At 42.7% G+C, this 12,691-nt stretch overlaps 1 protein-coding gene across 1 annotated transcript; it reads left to right on the top strand.

Annotated features, from left to right (window-relative positions):
- Positions 1-2,847: 2,847 nt before the first annotated feature.
- On the top strand, positions 2,848-9,351 carry LOC118941435 (reticulon-4 receptor-like 2). Its single transcript, XM_036954131.1, has 4 exons — positions 2,848-3,014; positions 4,270-4,496; positions 4,720-4,953; positions 5,255-9,351. The coding sequence occupies exons 1-4, from the start codon at positions 2,957-2,959 to the stop codon at positions 6,128-6,130; spliced, it is 1,395 nt and encodes a 464-aa protein (XP_036810026.1). The 5' UTR covers positions 2,848-2,956; the 3' UTR covers positions 6,131-9,351.
- The last annotated feature ends 3,340 nt before the right edge of the window (positions 9,352-12,691 follow it).

Raw genomic sequence — 12,691 nt, 5'->3', positions numbered from 1 at the left:
CTTTATCTGATTAACGGGCTGTTCCTTCATCTGAATAGGTGGCTGTTCCTTTATCTGATTAACTGACTGTTCCTTTATATGATTAACAGACTGTTCCTTCATCTGAATAGGTGGCTGTTCCTTTATCTGATTAACTGGCTGTTCCTTCATCTGATTAACGGGCTGTTCCTTCATCTGAATAGGTGGCTGTTCCTTTATCTGATTAACTGGCTGTTCCTTCATCTGATTAACGGGCTGTTTCTTCATCTGAATAGGTGGCTGTTCCTTTATTTGATTAACAGACTGTTCCTTTATATGATTAACAGACTGTTCCTTCATCTGAATAGGTGGCTGTTCCTTTATCTGATTAACTGACTGTTCCTTCATCTGATTAACTGACTGTTCCTTTATCTGATTAACTGGCTGTTCCTTCATCTGAATAGGTGGTTGTTCCTTTATCTGATTAACTGACTGTTCCTTTATATGATTAACAGACTGTTCCTTCATCTGAATAGGTGGCTGTTCCTTTATCTGATTAACTGACTGTTCCTTCATCTGATTAACTGACTGTTCCTTTATCTGATTAACTGACTGTTCCTTTATATGATTAACAGACTGTTCCTTCATCTGATTAACTGACTGTTCCTTTGACTGTTAAACTGACTGTTCCTGTATCTGATTAACTGACTGTTCCTTCATCTGATTAACTGACTGTTCCTTTATATGATTAACTGACTGTTCCTTTATCTGTTAAACTGACTGTTCCTTCATCCGATTAACTGACTGTTCCTTCATCTGATTAACTGACTGTTCCTTTATATGATTAACTGACTGTTCCTTTATCTGATTAACTGGCTGTTCCTTCATCTGATTAACTGACTGTTCCTTTATTTGATTAACTGGCTGTTCCTTTGACTGTTAAACTGACTGTTCCTTCATCTGATTAACTGACTGTTCCTTTATCTGATTAACTGGCTGTTCCTTCATCTGATTAACTGACTGTTCCTTTATTTGATTAACTGGCTGTTCCTTTGACTGTTAAACTGACTGTTCCTTCATCTGATTAACTGACTGTTCCTTCATCTGTTAAACTGACTGTTCCTTCATCTGTTAAACTGACTGTTCCTTTATCTGTTGAACTGACTGTTCCTTCATCTGATTAACTGTCTGTTCCTGTATCTGATTAACTGACTGTTCCTTTATCTGTTGAACTGACTGTTCCTTCATCTGTTGAACTGACGGTTCCTTTATCTGATTAACTGACTGTTCCTTTATCTGTTAAACTGACTGTTCCTTCATCTGATTAACTGACTGTTCCTTTATCTGATTAACTGACTGTTCCTTCATCTGTTAAACTGACTGTTCCTTCATCTGTTAAACTGACTGTTCCTTTATCTGTTGAACTGACTGTTCCTTCATCTGAATAACGGGCTGTTCCTTCATCTGTTGAACTGACTGTTCCTTCATCTGATTAACTGACTGTTCCTTCATCTGATTAACGGGCTGTTCCTTTATCTGTTAAACTGTTCCTTTATCTGTTAAACTGTTCCTTCATCTGTTGAACTGACTGTTCCTTTATCTGACTAACTGACTGTTCCTTTATCTCTTTACATGTGACTGACTGGGGTTAGAATCTGGGTCTTCTGAGTTCCACAAGACTGTGTTTGCCTGCTGAGCTAAAGCCTAGGGAACTAACACACAGCTGATAGTGTGGGAGAGGCAGGGGAATCCGGGTCTCCTGCATGTCACAAGACTGAGTTAGCCCGCTGAGCTAAAGCCTGTCTGTCTACCTTTGTCTGTTTGTCTCTTTACATGTCTGTCTGTATGTAGCCGACTGGGTCTCCTGTCCACCACAAGACTGTGTTAGTCCGCTGAACTAAAGCCTAGAGAGCTAAAGCAAGTCAGTCTTCAGGGGTTGTCATTGGGTTGGCTTGAAAGTATACAGCACCAAATGAGCAAAACACTATGCTGGACAGACCAGTTACACCAAAACGTTCTGAGTTTTACCAATTAGCCAGTTGGATCCATATAATGATAATCCCAATTATATCGTTAGAACCCCCACCTTCACATTCCAAAATCCTTCTGTATCTCAACCTGAATGTGTCCCACTCATAATATCTAAGACTACTCATTCATTCCTGTCCCATGTCACATGTCACCAACTACTTCGGCACATATGAGAGTGTTGTGGGTTTTATTTACTAAGTCTCCACTCCTTATAGGCTAAGTAGAATTATTCATTCAGAAATGTCTGTGCGACAACCTCCCTTTGGCAGTAGGTAAATGTCCCCCCCCCCCCCCCTCCGTCTGTTTATTCAGATTTGGTTTTAATCCCACTGATCTCCTTTCCTCTCTCTTCCTTCTATTCTCTCGCTCTCCATTCATCTCTCTATCCCCCCTCTCTCTGAGGCGTGCCGTTGCCGCCCGGAAACAGACCATAGAGGCTTCTGATCGCGAGCCAGGCAGCGAACCTAGTGCTGCTTTCTCTATCCGTCCTCCGCTCCTCCACAAAGCGCAGTCATTACCGGGCATCGTGCCTACGTACCTCCCTCCCTTCCTCTCACTCACTCAATCACTCACTCCATCCCTCCCTCCCGTGTGACTCTGTCTGAATCTACTCCTTTCTCTATCTTGGAGCGCTGTCCTCTAGGCTATCTGCGGTTGCGCGCGCGGTCTCTCCAAGAATCCTCTCATCACCCGCACGCACAGTGCACGGCCCCTCCTCTTTCCGTTTTTTCTCTTCTGTCAATTACCCCCCTCCCTCGATCTTGGCCCGTGACGTAGGGGATTCCGTGGTGCCCACAACCGTAGGCGCTAACGGGATTCTCGAGTATAAATGGGACACCGGGAGCCAACATTCGGTACTCTCTCAGTCGCTCCGACTCGGGAACCAATCGTCCAGAGTACCAGTCAGCGGAGATAGCAGGCAGTATTTTACCCTCTCAAGCTAACTCGCTTTCGGCTTTGGTTTGAAATGGACACCCCTACAACCGCTCGGAGCAGACAATGCTCATTCATGCGCACCTGCAAAAGTAAGTTTCTACGGATTTTCTTACCACCATCTATTGGTTTATACTGTTGTGCACGAGTTACTATGACTTTTAGAAACTATCTTACTTGATAGTTTTGAGAATCCTTCCTCCAGTTGACCTATTTCTACCACTTTTCTAACGGTTTCCCGTTATATTCTGTTTGTCTTCTGATGTAATAGTGTAAGAGGTGTTGTGCGTTAGTTAGGCTGCTATGACTTTGAGAAAGTATCTGATTTGATAGTTTGGTAATCATTCACCCAGTTAGCAATGGAATGCACGATTCACAGATAATATTTAAACAAAATGCGTGCTTTGCAGCCATGTTAGATGCAGCCATCAACATGGATTGTAATTCCAATACGTTTGTAAAATAGATTTAGTACGGGACGTTTTAAACTTGCAATTTTGCTATGATTGTACTTTGATTTGACTTTATGATGTAGGCCTAATTTTCGACTATTCAATAGACAGATATCGCCTGTGTAAGATATGGAACTTAACTTAGACTTTTAATATGTTTGTAATAGTTTTAGATGCAATTTACTTGGGTTTACTTTGAGATACTGCCGTGCGTAATGCCTTACGCAAGCAAAGAGAGACAGGCAGTTTTACGCACAGACTTGGTTACTCAATCACGCCTTCTAAAGTGATCAGACGTCATCTCTGTCATCATATGGGCTCATGATGCTGTAATCTTTACTGATTATGAGCTTCCATATTGTCTAAATTGAGCGTGAATTGTTTAATCAGTATTGAAATGACAATCTCATTCCACCAATATGATGATATTTTGCGAATGTTTTCAACAATTTCAAAATGATACATTTTAGGTATTCAGATTAGACAAAGGCTTTGCATAAAGTATTTGGCATCAACTGAAGGTAGCAATGTGGTTTTAGTGCAGCAGTTGAGTGTCTGCGTCAACGGTTTCAGCACCGTTGTTACTGGACAGCTCCGGCTATCTTTTCCTCATATCTCCGTATTCAAACGTGACAATTTAAACGGATGTTGGGGAGAAAAAAACTATTACTGCATCCATTACTACTTTGGTACATAAAGCAACACTTTGATTGTGATCTGAGATTTGACTGAACAGCTGTATTGGGATTCAATTGCCACATTTCCAGCAGCAGTTTGCCATCCGGGCCACCACCAAAACAGTTTCAGAACCACAGCTATCGGACAGCTCCCGCTAGCTTCGCCTTCCCGACCCCACATCTAGACTCACTTCTCCCCGCTTCCCTCTCTCTCCCAGGCGGACTCTCCCTGTGGCTGGTGGTGTGGCTGGTCCTCGGCAAGCCCGGTCCGTCGGCGGCGTGCCCGCATCTATGCGTGTGCTACCCGACTCCCATGACCGTGAGCTGCCAGGCGCAGAACTTCACCTCCGTGCCCGTCGGCGTGCCCTACGACTCGCAGCGTGTGTTCCTACAGAACAACCGAATTACGGAGCTCAGAGTTGGCTCTTTCGGCTTCGGGACTCAGGTAAGAGACTATAGATTGTTTAAAGGAGACATGGCGGGTGTTTGAGTGTGTGATTCTTTTGCCCTCTCTCTCTCTCTGCCTCTCTTTGCTCCTAACCCTTGTTTTTCTTTTTGAGTTTGAGTCCAGAGTCTTACCTACAATATGACCATACCTGACCCTAGAATACATATTGATATTCACACTCTCCCTCCTCCTCGTCTCCCTCCTCCCCTCTCCCCTATAGGTCCTGTGGCTGTTCTCCAACAACATCACGTGGATCGAGGCTGGCTCCTTCAGTGAGCTGAGGGATCTAGAGGAGCTGGACCTGGGGGACAACTCTCACCTGCGCAGGCTGGAAGGAGGCGCCTTCAGGGGCCTGGAGAAACTCCAGAGTCTCCACATGCACCGCTGCAAGCTCACCGCCCTGCCCCACGACCTGTTCCACAAGCTGTACAGCCTGCAGTTCCTCTACCTGCAGGTAGGGGCAGTACACATATATTCATGCACACATGGGCACATATGAAAACACACACAACACGCATACACACACACTACAGGGAATTCTCATAGCTGTGAAAATTACATCATTTTATATAATCACAATCACAATTACATCATGTTGTATCATGATTCAAATCATGCTGCATCAGTGATAGTTATGAGATGCCCTTAGTGGAAGGTGCAAATGTTTCTCACCTCACCACTACTGAGATGTAGCCCATCATCACCTGATCCCACCTGACCACTTCCTCTTCCTGTTTCCTGTTTCGTCCTTGTAGGAGAACCAGCTCCACTTCCTCCAGGATGACCTCTTTTCTGACCTCATCAACCTGAGCCAGCTTTTCTTGCATGGAAACCGTATCCGTACTCTGTCGGAGAACGTGTTCCGTGGCCTGGTCAACCTGGACCGCCTTCTTCTCCACGACAACCGTGTGCGCCAGGTTAACCGCAGGGCGTTCCGCGACCTCGGACGCCTCACCATGCTCTTCCTGTTCAACAACTCATTGGCTGAGCTCCCCGGCCAGGCTCTCCGTGACACCCAGGGCATCGAGTTCCTCCGTCTCAATGGGAACCCCTGGTCCTGTGGCTGCGAGGCCCTCCCCCTGTGGGAGTGGTTCCGTGGCGCCCGCGTCTCATCGTCCGAGCTGTTGTGTTCCTCCCCGTCCCCCCGCCGCGGGATGGACCTCCGCTTCCTCCGTGAGATGGACTTCGCCCTCTGCCCTCTCCCCGACCCTGGCACCCTGGCCGGCTCCACCACGAGGACCTTCAGCACCAAGACAAGATGGTGGTTCTCCAAGCACAAGCCCCAGTCCCAGACCAAGGCAGTGTTCGAGAAGAGCTCCGAGACCATCAAGGCCTTCCCGTTCCCCCAAGGAAAGAACAACCCACCCATCGTGTCCTCCACCAACGTCAAGTACGAGCTCGGTGAGGAAGAGGCAGCCCTACCCAAACTCGACGCTGAGGAGTACTGGGCGAACTATGGGAACGAGGACGCCGGCACCACGCTGCGATGCTTCGAGCTCGAGTGTCCGCCTGACTTCGATGGCCTCCCTCCCAACTCCTCCTCCACCCCCACATCATCCCCCTCTCTCTCACTCCTCCTCGCCCTCTCGCTACTCGCCTTCTCCATCAATCTACACCTCATATTTGGCTGAATCAGACTGAGTACCCACTTCCCGTTCCTGTCTTCGCCCCAGCCCCTCTCAGGGCATGGGGAACCCCTTGTTAAAGACTCTGTACCTCCCTAGTTAACCCTCTGATGTCCTACTGGATAACCTCTGTCAGTAGTACAGGACAGCAGGGGATACAAAGGGGGGGGGGGTTAGATTGTTACTTCTAACTTAATGCAGGGTTAAACAACAATGGCTGACAGTACATAGTACACTATTGTACATAGTACAATATAGTACAGTACAGTAGTCAACCAAGGCTGTTACTACAACAGGTGCATCTCACCTGTCTGGTGTGTTGGTTGCCGTGACGACGCCTGCAATCAGGGGTCAGTGGTCACCTGTAACGCTCTACAGCGAACACCAGTGCTACTTACTGTTGCGAATGCTACAACTGTTGTCACTTGGAGGAATATTACAACTACAAGTTCTACGACTCTTACATGCATGTTACGACTACTACTATTCAGAACACGTCTGCTACTACAAGTGCTATGATTACAGTTACGACAGTATCTACATTTCTACTGTTGTACTAACTCTGACAACTGTACTGTAAATAGGTGGGTGTACTTGATGGTGCAGTGCAGTTGGGATTTCCTTCTTATATGTTGTCTACCACGATGCCTACTTTATAACGGATTGTTTACAGAGAAATCGCTAAGGGGAGAGAGAAAAGAAGGGATGAAAGAGAGGCAGTCACCAGAGTACGAGAAGGTGAGAGAGGATATGTAGAGAGATATGTAAAGGTAGAGAGAGAGAAAGACACACAGAGAGAGGATATGTAGAGAGATATGTAAAGGTAGAGAGAGAGAAAGACACACAGAGAGAGGATATGTAGAGAGATATGTAAAGGTAGAGAGACAGAAAGACACACAGAGAGAGGATATGTAGAGAGATATGTAAAGGTAGAGAGACAGAAAGGCAGAGAGAGTGATGAGTTAAAAAGTTACCAAAGGAAGAAGCTAGAGGACAGAGGGTGGAAGAGAAGAGAAGAGAAGAAAGGGCAACAGGAAAGGACAGAGAGCGAGGGAGAGAGGGTTGTCGAGATTCTCAATAATAAAGAGAACGGAAGAGAGGGAGCAAGGACAGCGCAGGCAATATAAATAAAGCAAAGGAATTTGAGACACGGTGAAATGAAGAAAGAACGAAAGAAAGAAAGAGAGAGAAAATGACAGTACTGGCCTTTGACCATGAGATACTTAATAGGAGAGACAAGCAATCACTTCAGGTATTCAAGTTCAGTTTTTTGTATAACTTCATGTCCTGTAAATATGACATCATCACCATAGAAGCCACAGGGGAAGGATGCTTCCTGTCTGGCAGTGTCAGTCGCTGTTCTGATTGGCTATTGCTGTTTGTTTGTGATGTCATTGACGGAATGTGTGACATGACCCGTTTGAGAGATAAAAAGACCTCTTGAGATTCTGAATAACATTTGTGAGACTTTTCTTTGGGTGCAGCAGCTGTTGTGTTTCAAACTGATTTTACTTGATCAATAATTGATCTCTTTAAGTAATTTGTTCTCTCTCTTGGAATGCTCACTCACTTCTTTGGAAGGTGAAAGTAGTGCACTACATAGGAAACAGGGCGCCATTTCAGACGGAGCCCATGACTGCTTGTTAGTCCTATAGCCAAAAACTGGATGATGAGTAAACAAACAAATTAAGTGTTTTCAACTCAGCCCCTCAATTCCGACAACCATACCCACTCCAATATCTCTAGTCTAATACTCCCCCTCCCCACATCAACTAAGCAGAATCAACTTAGTTCAACTCAGAAGAATCAACTTAGTTCAACTCAGAAGAATCAACCAGTAACTGAACTGCATAGAACTCAAGAAGAGATCTAGAAGTGGAACTGAAAGAGACATAGAATGGCACACGTGATGACTGGACTGGACTGGACAGTCCAAACCAATAAGACCGACTAGTGATTGACCAGCCATATTATTCCAATAGGACTGTTCTGGACTACTGAGCTCAGAGATCCTGGCACAAAATGAATGGATGGAAAAGCCTGGCAGCTTCCCAGCAGGGAGAGACAAGGAGAGTTACATTGTGGCTTTACTGAGATTGATTGACAGATGGACAGAACAACAGAGGGACCAAATTGTCACTCACAGACTTTGCTGACTCACAGAGAGACATAATTCCTTGACTTGCTGACAGAGACAGACTGACTGACCTATTCATGCCTTGGCGACCAGTGATCGACGGAAGACAGTTTAAAAGAGAGACTGGAATCTGATTGGCGGACAGCTGAAGCAACGTCAGAGAAAGGAGGAGGACCTCTGAGGAGGTGACCAAAAACAGACTTCCTCTCCTCTTCCTTTCCTCCTACTCGTTTTGTCTGAGTTTCTACAAGGCTTTGTAGGAGGGTGGGTAGGCGTGCTGACGAATCATCCCTCCCTCCCTCCTTCTTCCCCTCTCTCTCTGTCTCTCTCTCTTCCTTTCTTTATCCTACCGGTCACCTGTTTCTGTAAAGCACTCACCCCTGCGTGCTCCATCCCTCTGAAGAGAGAGAGAAATTAAAGGAGGGAGTGGAAGGAAGAAGGAGAGAGAGAGAAAGAGGGGAGGAAGGAGGGAGGGAGGAGAGAGACCGTTCCTTTTACATAGATGTTTTCAGTAGAGGTGAAGAGGGCAAGGACAGGTTGAGATAGGGTATGAGTAGGAGGAGAACAGAGGCACACACACACACGCACACACACACACACACACACACACACACACACACACACACCTTATGTTATGAGTTTCTAGACTAAGTGGTGAGAAACAGACAGACAGAGAGAAAGAGAGAGAGATACAGACAGACAGACAGACAGACAGACACAGACAGAGTCTTGCAGCTCCATGTAATGTCATCCCAATCTATTTCTGTTACAGTAGTTACATAGATTGTGCTTTCTAAAATCACCTCGCTTTTAAAGAAAAGCATTACCTATGTTAATCAGTTGGAGATTTTGGGATGAATCCCAAATGGCACCCTGTCCCCTATGCATGGGCCTCATTCAAACGTAGACCACTGAATAGGGAGTAAGGTGCCCTTTGGGAAACAGCCTTTCAATACATGTGAGTCAACCATAGAAACAGGATTCTATGGACTCAACAATACGCTGTTCACTAATAATAGAGTCCAGGGATTGGTTTGTGTTCTGTCCTGCTGTGGTAACACTGTGTCCGTCCATATATGTCAGCCATTAGGGTGAGGTCAAACTGGGCCTCGGTGCTCTTCTGTGGCCATGGCAGTCAGGTCACTTTCAGACGACCAAAGCCCCAGTCATACCATTTTACCCAGTGATTGGACTGTAAATGAAACCTGCCTGTTTGACCTAGTGAGAGAGTGTGTGTGTATGTGTGAGAAAACAATATTTTGGTGTCTACTTGACTGTGTGAGGAGATTGAGTTGTCTTCTGCTGTCATCTTTCTCACTGTGGAAGGAAAGAGGCAACATTATATAAAGAAATAAATACTGAACTTTGTTTTGAAAAAATGATTTGCGTGGGCGTATCATTTGAAGGATTTGGATATCAGCCTTGGAAAGTCCAGAGGGACACACACACACACACACACACATACACACACACACACACACACGCGCACGCACGTACGCACGCACACACACACACATACATACACACACACACACACACACCAATACTTTCTTCGACTTCCAGGCAAATGTCCATTTGTAGATGATAACAGTTACCATGTAACACCATCAATACTACAATTGTCTCTTAATGTAGAGTACACCAATATTACAATAGTACATAGTACATCAATATTACAATAGTACATCAATATTACAATAGTACATAGTACATCAATATTACAATAGTACATAGTACATCAATATTACAATAGTACATAGTACATCAATATTACAATAGTACATAGTACATCAATATTACAATAGTCTCTTAATGTACAGTACATCAATATTACAATAGTACATAGTACATCAATATTACAATAGTACATAGTACATCAATATTACAATAGTACATAGTACATCAATATTACAATAGTCTCTTAATGTAGAGTACATCAATATTACAATAGTACATAGTACATCAATATTACAATAGTACATAGTACATCAATATTACAATAGTCTCTTAATGTACAGTACATCAATATTACAATAGTCTCTTAATGTACAGTACATCAATATTACAATAGTACATAGTACATCAATATTACAATAGTACATAGTACATCAATATTACAACAGTCTCTTAATGTACAGTACATCAATATTACAATAGTACATATTACATCAATATTACAATAGTATCTTAATGTACAGTACATCAATATTACAATAGTACATAGTACATCAATATTACAATAGTCTCTTAATGTACAGTACATCAATATTACAATAGTCTCTTAATGTACAGTACATCAATATTACAATAGTACATATTACATCAATATTACAATAGTATCTTAATGTACAGTACATCAATATTACAATAGTACATATTACATCAATATTACAATAGTATCTTAATGTACAGTACATCAATATTACAATAGTCTCTTAATGTACAGTACATCAATATTACAATAGTACATATTACATCAATATTACAATAGTATCTTAATGTACAGTACATCAATATTACAATAGTACATAGTACATCAATATTACAATAGTATCTTAATGTACAGTACATCAATATTACAATAGTCTCTTAATGTACAGTACATCAATATTACAATAGTACATATTACATCAATATTACAATAGTATCTTAATGTACATTACATCAATATTACAATAGTATCTTAATGTACAGTACATCAATATTACAATAGTCTCTTAATGTACAGTACATCAGTATTACAATAGTACATAGTACATCAATATTACAATAGTACATAGTACATCAATATTACAATAGTCTCTTAATGTACAGTACATCAATATTACAATAGTCTCTTAATGTACAGTACATCAATATTACAATAGTACATAGTACATCAATATTACAATAGTCTCTTAATGTACAGTACATCAATATTACAATAGTACATAGTACATCAATATTACAATAGTCTCTTAATGTACAGTACATCAATATTACAATAGTCTCTTAATGTACAGTACATCAATATTACAATAGTACATAGTACATCAATATTACAATAGTCTCTTAATGTACAGTACATCAATATTACAATAGTCTCTTAATGTACAGTACATCAGTATTACAATAGTCTCTTAATGTACAGTACATCAATATTACAATAGTACATAGTACATCAATATTACAATAGTACATAGTACATCAATATTACAATAGTACATAGTACATCAATATTACAATAGTACATAGTACATCAATATTACAACAGGCTCATAATGTACAGTACATCAATATTACAATAGTATCTTAATTGACAGTACATCAATATTACAATAGTCTCTTAAAGTGGAACTGACAGTATTTTAGCTACTTTGTAGATGTGAAACAAACAGACAATAATATCAGTAAAATATATTCAATTCCCAGTTTAAGCAACAAAACCGACTTTAGAGTTTTTAAAAATGGGTTCTATTTTTACTTTTTACTTTTTTTTAAATGACATTTAATTAGTTTTTTTTGTTAAAAAATTTGAATTTTACCCCCTTTTTTCTCCCCAATTTCGTGGTATCCAATTGTTAGTAGTTACTATCTTGTCTCATCGCTACAACTTCCGTACGGGCTCGGGAGAGACAAAGGTCGAAAGTCATGTGTCCTCTGAAACACAACCCAACCAAGCCGCACTGCTTCTTAACACACCGAGCATTCAACCCAGAAGCCAGCCGGAGCGGTGTCGGAGGAAACACTGTGCACCTGGTGACCTTGGTTAGTGTGCACTGTGCCCGGCCCGCCACAGGAGTCGCTGGTGCGCGATGAGACAAGGATATCCCTACCGGCCAAACCCTCCCTAACCCGGACGACGCTAGGCCAATTGTGCGTCGCCCCACCGACCTCCCGGTCGCGGCCGGCAGCGACAGAGCCTGGGCGCAGACCCAGAGTCTCTGGTGGCACAGCTAGTGCTGATATTTTGACTGTTAAATAGCTGAAAAAGTTTGAGAGCATTTATCTAAATGTTCCCTTGTTAGATTTTAGCTCATCTCATTCAGGCTAGCATTAGTTGTTGGACTTGTTGTTTCTGATGTTCATAACTGAGGTGGAGAGCCTACCTGTTCATGGTTGTTTTATTAACAGGACTGTAAAAGTTCCCACATGTAAGAGGACTCCTGTGGTATTTACATTACTGCAGAAATACTTTCAGGTGTGTTTTGTGTCTTTTGGTGAATGTGTTCTAATGATCTGAAGTCACGCTGTTGCTGCTGCCTGGAAACACACAGTCCAGTTCATAGTGAATGATGACAGGCCCTACTGCCTGGAAACACACAGTCCAGTTCAAAGTGAATGAGGACAGGCCCTACTGCCTGTAAACACACAGTCCTGTTCATAGTGAATGAGGACAGGCCCTACTGCCTGTAAACACACAGTCCAGTTCATAGTGAATGATGGCAGGC

This window comes from Oncorhynchus mykiss, chromosome 19 (assembly GCF_013265735.2).
Source record: "Oncorhynchus mykiss isolate Arlee chromosome 19, USDA_OmykA_1.1, whole genome shotgun sequence".
NCBI lineage: Eukaryota > Metazoa > Chordata > Actinopteri > Salmoniformes > Salmonidae > Oncorhynchus > Oncorhynchus mykiss.
The sequence above is the reverse complement of the archived record's forward strand: the minus strand, read 5'-3'. Positions and strand labels throughout refer to the sequence as shown.

Bases quoted from the DNA above. Each gene is read 5' to 3' on its own strand.
- LOC118941435 (XM_036954131.1), top strand. From the start codon at position 2,957: ATGGACACCCCTACAACCGCTCGGAGCAGACAATGCTCATTCATGCGC. The intron at 3,015-4,269 runs GTAAGTTTCTAC...TCTCTCTCCCAG, and splicing joins ATTCATGCGCACCTGCAAAA to GCGGACTCTCCCTGTGGCTG. The intron at 4,497-4,719 runs GTAAGAGACTAT...TCTCCCCTATAG, and splicing joins CTTTCGGCTTCGGGACTCAG to GTCCTGTGGCTGTTCTCCAA.